This window comes from Chenopodium album, chromosome 10 (genome assembly GCF_948465745.1).
Source record: "Chenopodium album chromosome 10, dcCheAlbu1.1, whole genome shotgun sequence".
NCBI lineage: Eukaryota > Viridiplantae > Streptophyta > Magnoliopsida > Caryophyllales > Amaranthaceae > Chenopodium > Chenopodium album.
This window is the reverse complement of record NC_137843.1, coordinates 47,862,622-47,877,261: the sequence shown is the minus strand read 5'-3', so window position 1 is coordinate 47,877,261 and position 14,640 is coordinate 47,862,622. Positions and strand designations below refer to the sequence as shown.

General features: G+C 33.6%; 1 protein-coding gene across 1 annotated transcript; it reads right to left on the bottom strand.

Moving 5' to 3' along the window:
• Positions 1–1,857: 1,857 nt before the first annotated feature.
• LOC145562485 (uncharacterized) lies at positions 1,858–14,215 on the bottom strand. The gene is made up of 12 exons (XM_081622784.1): positions 13,969–14,215; positions 12,734–13,259; positions 12,498–12,651; positions 11,754–11,906; positions 11,533–11,612; positions 10,901–11,028; positions 10,765–10,804; positions 9,198–9,785; positions 7,403–8,440; positions 6,883–6,983; positions 6,680–6,791; positions 1,858–3,980 (listed from the first exon to the last, which is right to left on the bottom strand). Exons 4-7 carry the CDS (start codon positions 11,860–11,862, stop codon positions 10,777–10,779), a joined length of 345 nt encoding a protein of 114 aa, XP_081478910.1. The 5' UTR covers positions 11,863–11,906; positions 12,498–12,651; positions 12,734–13,259; positions 13,969–14,215; the 3' UTR covers positions 1,858–3,980; positions 6,680–6,791; positions 6,883–6,983; positions 7,403–8,440; positions 9,198–9,785; positions 10,765–10,776.
• Positions 14,216–14,640: the final 425 nt, after the last annotated feature.

Genomic DNA, 14,640 nt, shown 5'->3' with positions numbered 1-14,640 from the left:
CGCTATCAATAGACTCTAATTGACAAACTTCTTGCTGCAAATATGTCACTGATCATCAACTACATCTAATTTTTCTAAGCCTTTGTGCCATCCACAATCTCCAAGTGAAAATAAGAGCGGATTCTGAATTGGATCATAGCACCCAAAGTAATGCATAATTCTATGAGACCTATTTAACTTCCCATAAACAATAATGTGAGGGCTCAGGGCTGTATATTGGCTGGAGACGTGACCATATGACAGCCACTTATTTGCAGTAGGAGCATTACAGACTTGTTGATCCAAAATAATATTCCTATTCAAATGAATTTATGTGCTCTCCACAACAAGAATTTCTCTCAATGAACTAAAAAAAAACCATGCATATGGATTACATTCCATTACTTCTTTGAGAATTTGTACAATGTCTTCATGTACTTTTGGAAAAGTAGATGTCCGGTTCATATCTCATGCTCTGCATCATAAAAATAAATCTGTAATTAGGCTGCTCATTATCTGGTAATAAATCAGGAATATAGTGATATATCTGGTCATTTAGCTAAGGATTATTAGCCATCCGCACACCACCGTTTCGACAACATAAGAACAATGTTTCATAAGCAAACTTTGTGGCAGAATAATTAGGACAGACACTGTGCTTTAGTAGGAATTTTTCCCCAAGAAATTAGTGCAATTTCAACTGATATAGTATTTAAGTCTATCAGTATAAATATATTTTACAATATTGTTTATTACTAATCCATATATAAGAAGAAAAGTATTATCAAAACCTAGTTCGTCCCCCCCCCCCCCCCCCTTTTAACCTTTGTCTTTCCATTAAGATTACTTTTACGAACCTTAGACGTACAGCTACCATCTGAAATAGTATTCCATGTATTATAAAAACTCCTAAAGTACTTAACCAAGAAAGGAATAGCATTCCATGTGTTAGAAAAAATTCCTAAAGTACTTAAGCAAGTTTTCTTGCACAGACATAAGAGGCATTGTAACTGATACAGCATAACAAAAACCACACATCTTCATAATAAATAATTGTATCTAGAACAAAACCATATCTAAAATCAATATATCACGAATACCTTGGCTCTTCCTTGCTTTCCATTTGCCTTTTGTCTTGTGGCATACTTCTATTAATTTCAGAAGTGCCAACATCATCTGCAATGAAACTAACTTCATTCTGCATAACCAACATCCGTCTCACAGGACATTGTCTAACATGTGGAAGACCCTGATCTGATTGAACAGGAAGATTATCTATGAAAGCCTGATTCCGTTTTTTCCTATATCCTCCCAGTCTTCATTGGTAACAAAAATGGAAGGCTTTGAACCACTGTAACAGGTAGCTATCTAGTAACTGATTCCCTATGATTTAATTTGTGCTTTCCTCTATTCCGTGGCTCATTTAAAGATTCTAGAACATACATAAACCAAAACACATGATATAAGCTATTTTAAAATCAACCACAGGTAACATAATTATTAATACATGTTATTCTCAATGTTAGATTTCTTAATACAATCAATGAAATACTAAGAAGTAATTTTAAAAGTAAAAAATTTAACAATGGATAATACTTTCAAAAATGCTATTTTTCTAGAAAATAAATAGATTAAAGAATGAAACACATTTTCTATGAAACACATGTAGATCTTGCTTCACTACTCGTATCCTTTGTAATAAAACATTGCCATTAAACCTGTAAATTTGGAATCTAAAAATATCATTAATGACAAAACTCTGATGGTTTTATGTTATAATAATTTTGCGAGTTTATTCTATCGTACTCTATCCTAACAAGTAATTTGATGCAATGCAAATATAGAAGTATGAAAGAGAACATATATAGCAACTGTAAATAAATATACTAAACCAAATATCATTCATTCTAAAATGCAGATTCAATGATTAAATATTAACATAAACACCACTTTGATTGCTACAGCCTTTATGCTGTTTAAAAAGCATTACATTGATGTACCGAGATTAGAACTCTAGGACACACTTACAATACCTACATTATATACATACTACCAATACAGACTACATTCCAAAAGCCACCCTAATATTCAAAAGCCATCTCTTTCTGAATTAGAAGCATGAAAAAGAAGCAAACACATCCTATTACAAATAAACCTAGGCTAATCTTGCTTAATAGCAATTAAGGTCAGACACTTTCTTCCCATTTGTTCTTCACCAGAATCAAAATACAGAAGATGTCCATAAGCCTCTATTTTCGCAAAAGCAGGGTAGATAAGCAAGTACACCATAATCCTACTCAGTTTTCTTCCGCTATAACATAAGTTCTAGCTCCCCAGGTACACTACGCAGAACCCGATCAAAAGTTGCTCCAGATGATGAAAGATCTCCAAATGATAGCCTGGCATGTCGCTTTTTTAGTGGAGGAGGAATGGCAGCTGGGGGAGGAATAATTGATTCCTTACCTTCAAGTGTCACAAAACTTTTTCCTTCCATAAAAGAAGGTATCACTTCACCTAAACTTTCATCATGACGCTTGATTGCCTTCTCAATAAGGTCTTATTCCTTCTCAAGCAGACACAAAGTAGCTTTTAGGGCACTGCGGCTATTGTTTGCATCAACAATATTAAAATTAAAGTTGTGAAGCAAAAAGTAAATAGTCTTCTTGGCCAGACTCTACTCAGCAGCCTCATATTCAGGACGGGCATCTCCAAATATGCACTCAGGGTGGTCTTCGCCCAGGGGAAAAGTCACCATAGTCCAGGACTGGTCACCACTAAACTCAAGAGTCATAATCGAAGAAATGGTGGCACCAGTGCGCCTGAGAATAGTCTTCAGAAACAACTTGTAATCCAAAGTGACATAGTGCATTGGCAAACTAGATCTAGTGGCAAGGATATTCTGATTTCCAACAACAGTTTCATGCCCATCATTGACTCCTAATTGGCGGCTCTTCATCCTAAACAAAGTAGCACATCTCTAGTAAGACCGGATTTGATAAGCAATAAAATCTTCAACAGCCACATCATAGATGTGTTGCTAGTTCAGTAGCCTTTTCAGCAGATCTCTTCAGCATTCCAGCCTCGCCACCATCAAAAACACAGTCCTGGTTGCCATTCTTTGACTAAATTTTAACAGACCTTGTTTCCAGGGCAATCAGTAATCTCATAAACTGGTTTTTCAAGTCCAACACAATCAGTAATCTATTCCAATAATGGCTGAATGGAACTACGATAAGGTAGGTCACTTCCACCATTACCTGTGTAAGCCAATAAACTACATAAAATGGCGACCTATAAGAAAGACCAACGTTTCCAATACCTCGACAACTGTTAAATTTTTTAAGGTACCTGATTACTATCTTTCAAGATTGCATGTACCATTGACTATAAATTAATCAAAATACTCTCTAATGCATCCTAAAACTAAATAGAGAAAAACAAATAGTGCTAGCAAACAAACCAGGGAAAGCATACTTTCCATCCAAAGTAGCACATACAAAAACCTACACTTTTTTAAAAAAAAGGTGGCAAACTCCCTAAAAAAATAAATCTGCTCACCATCTTTGTAAATTGCATGCACTATTCACTCTATAAATTAATCAGAACACAGGCTAGCAAACAAACCAAACCAGATAGCAGAAGATAAATCGTGCTATCAAACAAACTAGATAGCAGAAGATAAATATTGCAAGCAAACAAACCAGATAGCAGAAGATGAATAGTGCCATCAAACAAATTAGGAGAAACATACTTCAATCCTAACCTATATCTATATTAAAAAAAATAATACCCACCAAAATGCAAATGCAAATACAAACTAATATTTGACACACAAAACGTACATAACTTTTTTAAATATGGCTATTCTCTTCTCTAATGAAATGGCTATATTTACACCAACACCAAAACCAGTATAAGGTAGGCTAAGTTACCAAAAAAACTACACTGTCACACGGATAAATTGTTCTTGTTCAAAGCAACCAGTAACCACCAGGGAACACCTACACAGTATTTCAAATGTCATTAAAAACCACCAAATTCACAATTAGTAAGCAGAACTAACTGTAATAAGACATTATCTGAACAAACCCTCACTACATTGAGGTCATTATCATAACTAATAATCACCAAAGAGCTAAAGCAACTAATAATCATAACTGAAACAGAAATTATCTTCTGAATTGGAACAAAACCTTGTGCCGTAGGGAAAAAAAAAAAAAAAAAAAAAAAAAAAAAAAAAAAAAAAAAAAAACTAAAGCAATAATATATAACCAAAAATGCAGAGAGATAACACAAGCATCACACTAACTATCAAAATCGCAACACAACAAAAAAATTGACTAACTACCAAAATCGCAACACAACAATTGCTGAAAACTTTTGCAAAACAACTGAACAAGCTACTAATATGGTAATCTCAAGTTAAATGTGATCATGCTTTTTAAAATCAAAACAATAACATTCATCCAAACTCATAAACAAACTGCACAATAACAATAACATGTATAATTCAACACTCTGTATTTTGCTTTTTATCCAAAATAAAGTTCACCCAAAAAAACCACTACACAAGCTGATCTATTATCCAACATCATTATTTAGTTAATCATGGACTATTCATTTAATTTGGCACTCAATGTTTGGGTTCTATCTAATAAGGATCTATGTTCAGTTTTAGTTTGATGTAAGCACCTTTCTGTTCCAACATCATAGTTCAATCCAGCAATCATTGTTCATTTGTTTTGGTCCACAATCACAAAGTCCAAGTCTAATTTAAGTTCAATATTCAGGCTCCGTATGATTAGGCACACTATATATTCCACAGACAACTAATCAAAGCCAACATAAATTGAATAATATTAAGTAAGAAAAATTAAAGAATGGAAATTAACTGAACATTGAATTTCTTAAACATCATACCTACATAAATGGAGAAGGAAAAAGAAATCCAGCAAAATAAAACCTTCTAACCCAAGCCAGCATATATATAGGCAAGAGGAAAAGAGCACATGAAAAATCATGAAGCAAGAGGGAAAAAGGATAGAAAAATAAAATACACAAACAATTATCAAGCCAAACCAGCCACACCAAAACCAGGATAAAATACAGCCATACAGTATACTAAACAGTAGCAGTATGGGCAAGCCACCCTATAAATGTACCATCTATAACCTCCACTCAATTATCTCTATTCTTATAATATACTACTTTAAAAAAATATACGAGTATATACAACCACAAAATAGGCAACAACCAAACAAATAAAGATATCTTAAACCTAAACATATCTTGAAAGCAAACATAAACTCTAATGTTATTTATTTTTTTATTTTTTTTAGCCAATTACAACAGAAGAAGGCTAACTAAACAACCACCAAGACTATTTTCATACAACACAGTTTGTAATTTTAGATTAAATAGCTAAACTAAATAATTGAACTGATACAATGCTCCACCATGTTTTTCCTTCAAAATTCTCTTTTAAAAAAACACATCTAAATAATAAAATAATCTATATCCATAATTAAATAATATAAAACCCAAGCTACCCTATAATTATACCACCTATAACCTCCACTCAACCTATCCTCATAGTAAAATATTACTCATTTCAAGCATTTACCTTGAAATAAGCAACAACCCAAACAGCTAAATAACAGCTCAGTCAGTTAGATTATAACTTTAATTAACACCATCCATTTTCACAATCATGCCCAAACACTAGATTCAAATTCTATTTTTCAAGATTACATTAGATTAAACAATCAAGACCATTTCCATCTAACCAATATTTAAACTGAATCTATAATGGATAGTTAAATTGAACAACTAAACTCGCTAATTGCTTCACCATTCCTTTCAAAAACTGTCCTATAAATTAAAGCAAACCAAACTAAACAACAAAGTACTGCAATAACAAAACTAAGTTATGTACACAATTCACACAAATAACTAAAAACATTATATCAAAACTAATTAAATTAAAGTATACAGCAAATGACTAACCACCTTTCAATCCAACCCCACAAATCAAACGGCATCCCAAATAAAATGGCATCCATAAAAGTGTTAACTCACCTAAATGATGACTCACCAAATGAAACCAAAACTCAAATTGCTGCATTTACAGCAAGCCAATTGCCAACCCAAAGGAAGCCAAACTTTGCCACCAACTGTACAGTAAATTTCAAGGACTTCACACTCAGAAAACTATTGCACAAGGTGTTCACAATTTCTCCACAAGTTTCCACTTTTTAATGGGTTAAGATCTAAACATGACACCAGCAAAAGTGGCAACTACAAAATCTAAAGAAAGGTATGTAATAGATTTAGTTCAAAGTCTTATTTAAGACATGTTATCCTGTAGAAACTTTGATTCAAACCTAGTGAGGATACTTATCAAAAGTAAGGCAGTAATATTATTTCGTTGTAGAAGTAACAAAAAAAAAGGCAGTGGTTGCAACTCTTGATCCAGTGACTAGCAACCAATGCTTCCCTACTTGGTGTGTGTTGTGCAGCTTACAAATCAAACGCTTTAGAAGTCAGATGTCTTCTTCTTTTTTTTCCTTTTTTTGGTGTTGTTTGTGTGTAAAGTTGGTATTGGACGACAGATGCATGTTATGTATATATGTAATGACAAATTTGTTTCCACACCATAAGGGTTAATGTAAATGAATGTAAAACATAGAGCATAGAGAACCTTTCTCAGTTTGATGCTTCCAATTTATCTAATGACTCTTTCTGAGGATGAATTCTTAATTTCCAGAATTCATGCCATTTGGACGCTTAACATGAGCAAATTTGTTGTAACCCTGCAGGCACACCAATGGTTTATTTAAATCTTAAGGAGACAATTTGGGGATTGCAAGCATAAAACAAATTAGACGGAGTAGAAAGGTGGACCATGCACACAAGTTTTCAGCTTTCTCCCCAGATGGTTCATCCTTAAAGATTGTTGAAATTTTGAAAATGCTTGTTGGCAGAGAAAATCCTGTTTGGAAAACCTGTTTGGAAAACATAGAGAAGCACAAAGGCTCAGAATTTCTGTTTGTTTAAAAAACTTGGAGAACATAACACTTTTCTAAGTCGATGGTTTCAAGGCGAGGAAATTTTAGGTTGTTGGTTTCAGCAAGAACATCCTAAGAAGATATTGTCATCGACTGCTCTGTACTTCACAGTAGAAGAGCCTAAAGTCAGACAACTGACTATCAGTGAAAGAATTAACGGAGCAACAGACAACTGGCTAACTTGTGGGTTGTGATCACAGTATTTTGGCGCACTAGATGTTCAACTTTGTGCACTGTTCTCACAATTCTAAGCTCACTAACAAACAAGATAACTCCCGAAACATCTATATATAGGTTAAGACAAGTCTAAATGGCTCTCAACAATAACTATTTGCAAAAGATTCATAAGGAAATACCATAGCGATCAGTTTGGTTGTTTGTGTGTGGGATAGCTGCAATTGAAACACACTTGGGCAAGACAGGTGCCTTATCAGTACTTAGAGTCTGTATTATGGCTTGGCCTCCAAAACTCATCTAACAGTCATCAGGCCTGGCTGCATACCGACCAACAACTAGTCTAAGTGATGCATTGGCATTGGATATCTTTGTACTCCTCAATCTGGTTCTTAAATATTGTTCCTTGCATGTAGACAGAAGTATTAGTTACAATGCCTCTTTGCTATCAATTATACAAGGAATCATGCCCACCTTGCTCATGTACTTATTTTGACTACAAACTAATGTACCTAAGCTAGTTTGGGCTCATTCTTTGTGTATTTGATATGAAACCAGTAAGGTATTTCCTTTCATTTGCATGCATTTCATGTCTGTACAGTTACTGGGGGGGAGAGGAATTAAAAGAGGAGCAAAGGGGGGGGGGGGGGTAGATAAAGGCAAGTTGATTTTTATTCCACTGGAACAAAAATGTACAAATAAGCAGCTTATGGAAAATCGTACAAATATTTAGACCAAAAATATAAATGAATCCATCTGTTTTCAACTTATTTTTCCATATAATATAACAATATATATCGATGACTCAATCTATATAATACGGAGTACAATACTACATAATAGCCTTAATAAAAGCTAAATAACAAGACATCAACTTCCTATAGACCATCAAACATCAAAGTGATCAAAGTTTAGTTGGAAATTTAATTTTTGGTAGAAATTATATCCAGATTATGTTTTAGTCTTTTCGTTGAATGTTAGGCTTGTTTCTCCTTATAGCAGGGATTTGAACTATTGGTGGTGCTAGATGTTCTAAGGGATATAGGGATTCACATAAACTTAGGAACAGAAATTACCCGTCATCCTCAAAGAATAGTCGTTGATACCATTTCCTCAAACATTAGCTGTTGACTTAATATGCCTTTGTCGTGGGGGTGAGCTCACAAAGCAGGACCTTATTGCTCTTTTCCGGATTCATTGTTCTGAAACAGGCAGTATTCCTAGTATAGATGCCAAAGAAAAGTAAATGTAGTCAAATTGCAACTCATGGCCTGAAATAATTGTACCACATATTTGTAAGTTGTATGAAACATGTAATAGACTAACCTGGAGGGGTAGTATAGGTATTCTAGTAATATTAGTTTATTAGGGTTAATAGTCCTTAATATAAATAGGGAGGTAAGGGAAAGAAATGGGTAGGCAAAAATTAGATGAAGCTTGTTGAGAGTTTTGACCTCAAGTCACTCTTGGAGAGTTGTGAGCTCAACTCACTATTGAGAGTTGTGAGCTCAACTCACTATTGAGAGTAATAGCCTTAAGCTACTAACCTATCTTCTGTAACCTTTTCACCATTATCAATCAAAATCCAAGCTTTAATGTTTAGTTACTTGCAATATTAAACCAGATATATTAAGCCAAAAATATCAGTCCATAACAAAACACAAGTATAGAAGAAACGTGCTTTTCAAGAATATTAGGAACATTCAGTGTAGCAAAGATGGCGAGAAGGGGGGGATGGTTGTGGGTGTGAAAGAATCATGCAAAGGAATACCCAGATTTAACTAATATTCTTCCAGGAAGCAAAACAGAAAATGGGATACCTATATAGTTGGAACACTTCTAGAATAAGGTAATTCCTATTTAAAGTGCCTCTGTGCTTGGAATTCTTCACTAAATTTAAAAGCTTGCAGGCTGACTTTTAATGAAAAAAACAGAGGAAACAATAACCACATTTTAGTAATGAGTAAATGAAGATACCTGGTGTAGATGGAGGAGACCCAAAAGGCATGGCAGCTTTAGAAATACAGGTATAGAAGGAATAAGAAGTCTATGTGACCTTACAACAAGTCTGAGAACTTTGAACCTAAAGCTTTTGTATGAAGCCCCAGTTTGTTAACAACAACACGGAGGCACCCCTTGTAGTCAATACGGATGTGCTGAATAACAGGTCGAAGGCCCAGCAGTGCCCCTCTCTACACAATAGGCACTAGTTTCACCCTAGAAAGGTGCTTAAGCTGTTGGCATTTCAGGTTAAAGAAGCGCCCGCAATGCCCATACATTTGGACCCTATCATCCTGAAGTCATCTACACGAACACCATAATGATTAATTAGGGAGCCAACTGGTTTTGTTGCAGCTCTTTCAGATGTCCCCATGCTGGCAGCTTCTCCACCAAAAAAAAAAAGACAAATATCTGAGCAATTCTATGCCCACACATGGACAATAAATTATTTTTCAGAAAATCTACAGGTTCATAGACTGGCTTAGGGAAATGAAGTCACTCAGACATCTGGGCTAGTAGAGGCAGGAATGGAATGCAACTTTTGCACAGAGCTGGAGCCATGACCTGTAATAGGCAAAGTTAAGCTTAAGACGATATAGCAGCATAGAAAGAGAATGATGTAGTTAAGCATCCCACCCTGCTAGGCTATCAAAGAAAGGAAAGAATGTCAAGTTGGCAAAGTCGGGCATAAGGAGGCCAAAATACTATGCGAGGAAGGGAAAACTAAAAAGACTTAATTCATGCAGTTGCCCTAGTTGTCTGTCCAGCAGGTAGGAAAATTATTGGGGGAGGTGACCCGTTCTCGCACACAGTAGGAATAACAAAGAATGAATAGCAAACGCAAGAATACAACAGCTAAAGGTAGCATACAAAGAGCTAGCTATTGTGTTTAGTTTTAGGAAATGTAAATGAAGCAGGGCTAGATTACCTATAAGAACTTGAGAAGCAAAGATGATAGGAAACTCATTTTGGGACTAATTAGACTAGGGTTGGGGAGAGAGGAGAGAGATTAGCCTTTCTTCTTTGTTAGGGTTGGTTTTATTAACAATAAAAATTAGAAATGCCTAAGAAAATCATTTTGGGACTAATTAAGCTTTGTTGTTGTTGTTGTTGTGTAAGCCCATAGACACCTAAGCAAATAAATTCTCCAAACAAAGTAGTCAAACTCTTATAGAAATCAACGGCTAAGCTACAAAAACCAAACATAAATAGTGCTTATAATTGTATATCAAAGAAACTTCAAAAAATCTTCCAATAAATTTAGTGGAAATGTTAGAATTTTAATTTGTGTACTATTAGTTATCTTAGGTTTGTCTAGTTATTTAGTCTACTTTATTAAGAACACAATAGCTCTCTAAGTTCAGCACATTAATATAAAAATAATGCACACCAAAAATCAAATTAATACAAAAGATAGAATACACCTAAGACTAAGCTTGTTCAAATTAAAGAACCATCAAGAACCACCAAAATTTAAGTTATCATGAGTAGAAAAAAATTATACCATCATAATATGTTAAGTGAGTATTAGATAATATCATACCATGATAAGAGACTAAGGGGATGTTTTCAAAGGAGGAGCCCTGCAAACATTACAATTCATGGTAAGAACATAGCGTTTTAAAAAACTTTAGTAAAAACAAAAAAGATAAAATATAATATTATTATAAACAACATACGATAATAATGCATTAACACCGCCTTCAAGATCGAGAGTTAATCTACTCTGCACCTTTGCAAATTCGATCATATGCATGGGAAACACATGTTGAAACATGTGTTGTATTTCTTCAAGCGAATGGCGTGTCTGTAATGAAAAAAGAATATACAATTTGAAACATTAACTTCCCATAATTATATTGATATATCAACCCTAAAACAAAAGGCAAACCAAAACACATGACAAAATGAATATAAAAAGGTAAAAACAAACCACTTAAGGTTGATATTAGAACAAATGTAATTTTAACGAATTAAAGATAAAAAAATAACATCGCATTAGCATTAAGACGTTAGGTTATGCCGTTATGAGCTCTAACAACATAACTAAAACTTGTATTCAAGTTCTTAAAATGGATTTGAAGTCAATTCACCTAACTTATTTTTACAACTACTCTAACATAATAGATATTTAGCAGCAAACATAAATTCCTTTAGTTGTAATTATTCAAGCTTCTTTACTAATCCCTCATCCAAGCCAAAATTTGAATATCTCCTCAGTACATAAATAATAAAAATCATACATATTAATAAGAAATTCATACAAGAATATAGTCAAACCTTTGAATAAGAAAAAATAAAGTTTACTCACCGTCATATCTCTGAAGGCATGGCAATATGAGTCTCGAACACGTGTCAAGCCTTGTCTTAGTATATCATCCGGAGTAGGTCCTAATACATTCAAACGCAAAATATTAGGGAGAGCATTCCTCTTGTTGCCATTATAAGCACGTACTTTAGTATGACAATCTTTATCCCCCTAACCTAACAATTCTACGAGAACATCATTATTTGACATAAAAATCATCTTACGAAAATCAACAGCATGGGGATTAGCAAACGCATTTGCACATGCCGGGTAGACACTGACTAGGTTATGCTCCATGAGATCATGTAGTTCGATTACGTACATGACTCGCATTTCAACATTCCAAAAAAACGCTTTGAAAAATCAATTTTAGATTTCTGCAATTCAACAAAAAAAAAGTTAAATTTAATCATCTAAACCTTTTTAAATAAAAGTTCATTAATAACATACCTCTACCACATAGAGCCTTCAAAAAAAAAAAGAAAAAAAGAAGAAAAACATTGCTTATTATGATCTTTTAATAGACTAACAAGCCTATTATGAAATTGAAGGCATCACAAACAAGAGCCTATGTATCTCTTTATACTTTAATCAAATCACTACAAAATTTTCTAAGATAATAAATGTTAGTCAATCTCTTACATTACTGTTATTATTTCTTAGGTATTATGTAGTTTCTTTGAGTTTTTCTCTTAAAAATCATATAAAATTCACTTATGCAATTTGTAAAATTGTGTAACACATAAATTTTTGTATCTTAAATATGTAAATTCAATAATTATCACAATAATGTGCTAAAATTTAAAATTGAGCATTGCCTAAACAATTAGCGATAAAAATAACATATGATTACAGCAATAAACATCATAAAAACTCCGAATTCCAAAACGTCAACAATACAAACAACACAAACAATGATAATAATAGCAATTATACACCCAATTAATTAACTAACTAACCATACTCACCGTTGAAGTTGTTAATGAGTAAGAGTTATCAACGATTTTCCAAATGACTTTATCTCTTCTCGTACGGTAGTTGAATTTCTGGCTTTGTTCTTTCCAAAAGTGATGAATAAGTCATAAAGTTGACTTGCCTCATATGCCCAATCATGAATTTGAGCTACAAAATTAAATAAATCAATCAAAACAAAAATAGATTAATTTAAAATTAGTGTATACAAGATAAAGAGAATGCATATTACCTCTTGATTCATAGTGGGTGAAGACAACGTTGTTGTCTTCACCTACATACATGTATCTCACATCCAAAATAGGTCAAAATGGTTGGACAAAAAATGCTACGACCGTGCTAACAATGTTGAATACAAATTTCTTTAGTTCAACAGTCAAATACATAATTTGTTTTGAAGTCGGAATATTCATTGATGAATCATAAGATACTAGAACTTTCTGGAAACACCAATCAATCTTTTCTTTTGAAAATGGATCAGAATTCACACACTTGACCATTAAAACGAGATAATTACGCTCTTCAATGGTGAAAAGAGGGAGGTGATTAGGAATCATTTTATGCTTCATAACGCTTCTTATACTCTGATGAAGGCTCTCTACTTGATTTTGAGGGTTACAAAGTACTTCTTTGTAAAAAAAAGCATCGTCTTTCCAATAAACCAAGACTTCTCCTTGCTGAATTTGAGCATAACAATCTTGAAAATCAAGTACCATGTTGAAATGTTCGTGTCTTTCTTCAAAGCAAGTTTCAGAAACCTAGCAAACAAGGGATTAAGATCTGAATTTAAACCTTAACTCCTTTAATTTAGAGAAGTGTAAGAGTTAATTAAGATTCATAACATGACACAGATACTACTATAGTAAAAATCCATTTCTTGGAAATCATAAACACTCATATCAACCTCTAAAACATTGTTGGCAGAGGAACATTGTAAACCCCACAACCTAAAAGGTATAGAAATTTTCCCTTCATTTGACGCCATACAGCAAACACAGTCAATTCATAGCATTTAAAATAAAATTACTCTAAACAACCTTGATTCACCTAATACTGATATTAAAAGGAATCATTGAGCTACTCAACAAAACTAAATCATAAATATAGAGAGAATGCAACAAACTAGCAAAACCAATGTACAAAATCTAATCAAATGAATACTCTAGCATCTAATGGAACAAATAGCAGGCACTCAAGCAGTGTACTTCAACAGGAAAAGTCAACAAATGAACCCAGGGAAAAAACACATATGTTGCATTTTTTTAATCTAAAATAAACAAATAAATAAACAAATATCAAGAATTAAACAATCATATTACACCCATCATCAGAAAAGAACCAAAACAGTCTCCAAATGACAGTGAAAAAATCAATTAAAAGGGTTTCGTGAAAATAAATGAGCAATTTCAGATAATAAATCAATACGAAGAACACTTTTAGGGGGAGGGAAAGAGAAGAGAGTGTTACCGAAGAAAGATGGAGAAAAGGAACAGACTACGACGGAAAAATCAATTCGTATTAGGTGCTACGGGCATGAGAAAGTTAGGGCTTCAGGAACCCGTAACAAAGCCGACACCTTCAGCAACCCGTAACAAAGTCGACACCTTCAGGAGCAACTACAAGAAGAGGATGATGATCCTGCAGCAGTAGACGGCGATTATGTGGCGATGGAGGTGGTGGACAATGGTGGATTATGGCGGTTCACTCCACTCTCTCAAAGTCAATATAGCGAGTAGTACTTTGTTCTTTTTGTTGAAAAATAACAATCAATATTTTTTTTAATTTTTTTTTTTTTGAATGGTGAATAACAATGACTGCTTCGTAAGAAAGAGATTTTGGGTTTGTTCTGATTTACTGAACTTAACTTAACTGAATTGAAATGAAATGAATTGTTTAGGAGAGAGGAAAAAAATTAGGAACTAAACTTAACTTAACTGAACTGAGTTGAAATGAATTGTTTATGAGAGAAAAAATTAACAACTGAACTGGTTGAAGCTAAACTGAACTGAAATTAAGCTAAAAAGAACAAGCCCCTTTGTTTATATTTTTTTTTTTCCTTTGTTTAATTTTTTTCCCCTAAATAAACTTACAATTAGAAACTATGGGTTTTATTCTTCAAAACAAAAAAATAAAATAAAA

Excerpts from the sequence above, each read along its gene's own strand:
- LOC145562485 (XM_081622784.1), bottom strand. The coding sequence starts at position 11,862 with ATGCGAGTCATGTACGTAATCGAACTACATGATCTCATGGAGCATAAC. Across the intron at positions 11,029-11,532 it reads ATGCCTTCAGAGATATGACG|ACACGCCATTCGCTTGAAGA; the intron begins GTGAGTAAACTT and ends TTTTCATTACAG. Across the intron at positions 10,805-10,900 it reads GGTGTTAATGCATTATTATC|GGCTCCTCCTTTGAAAACAT; the intron begins GTATGTTGTTTA and ends TAATGTTTGCAG.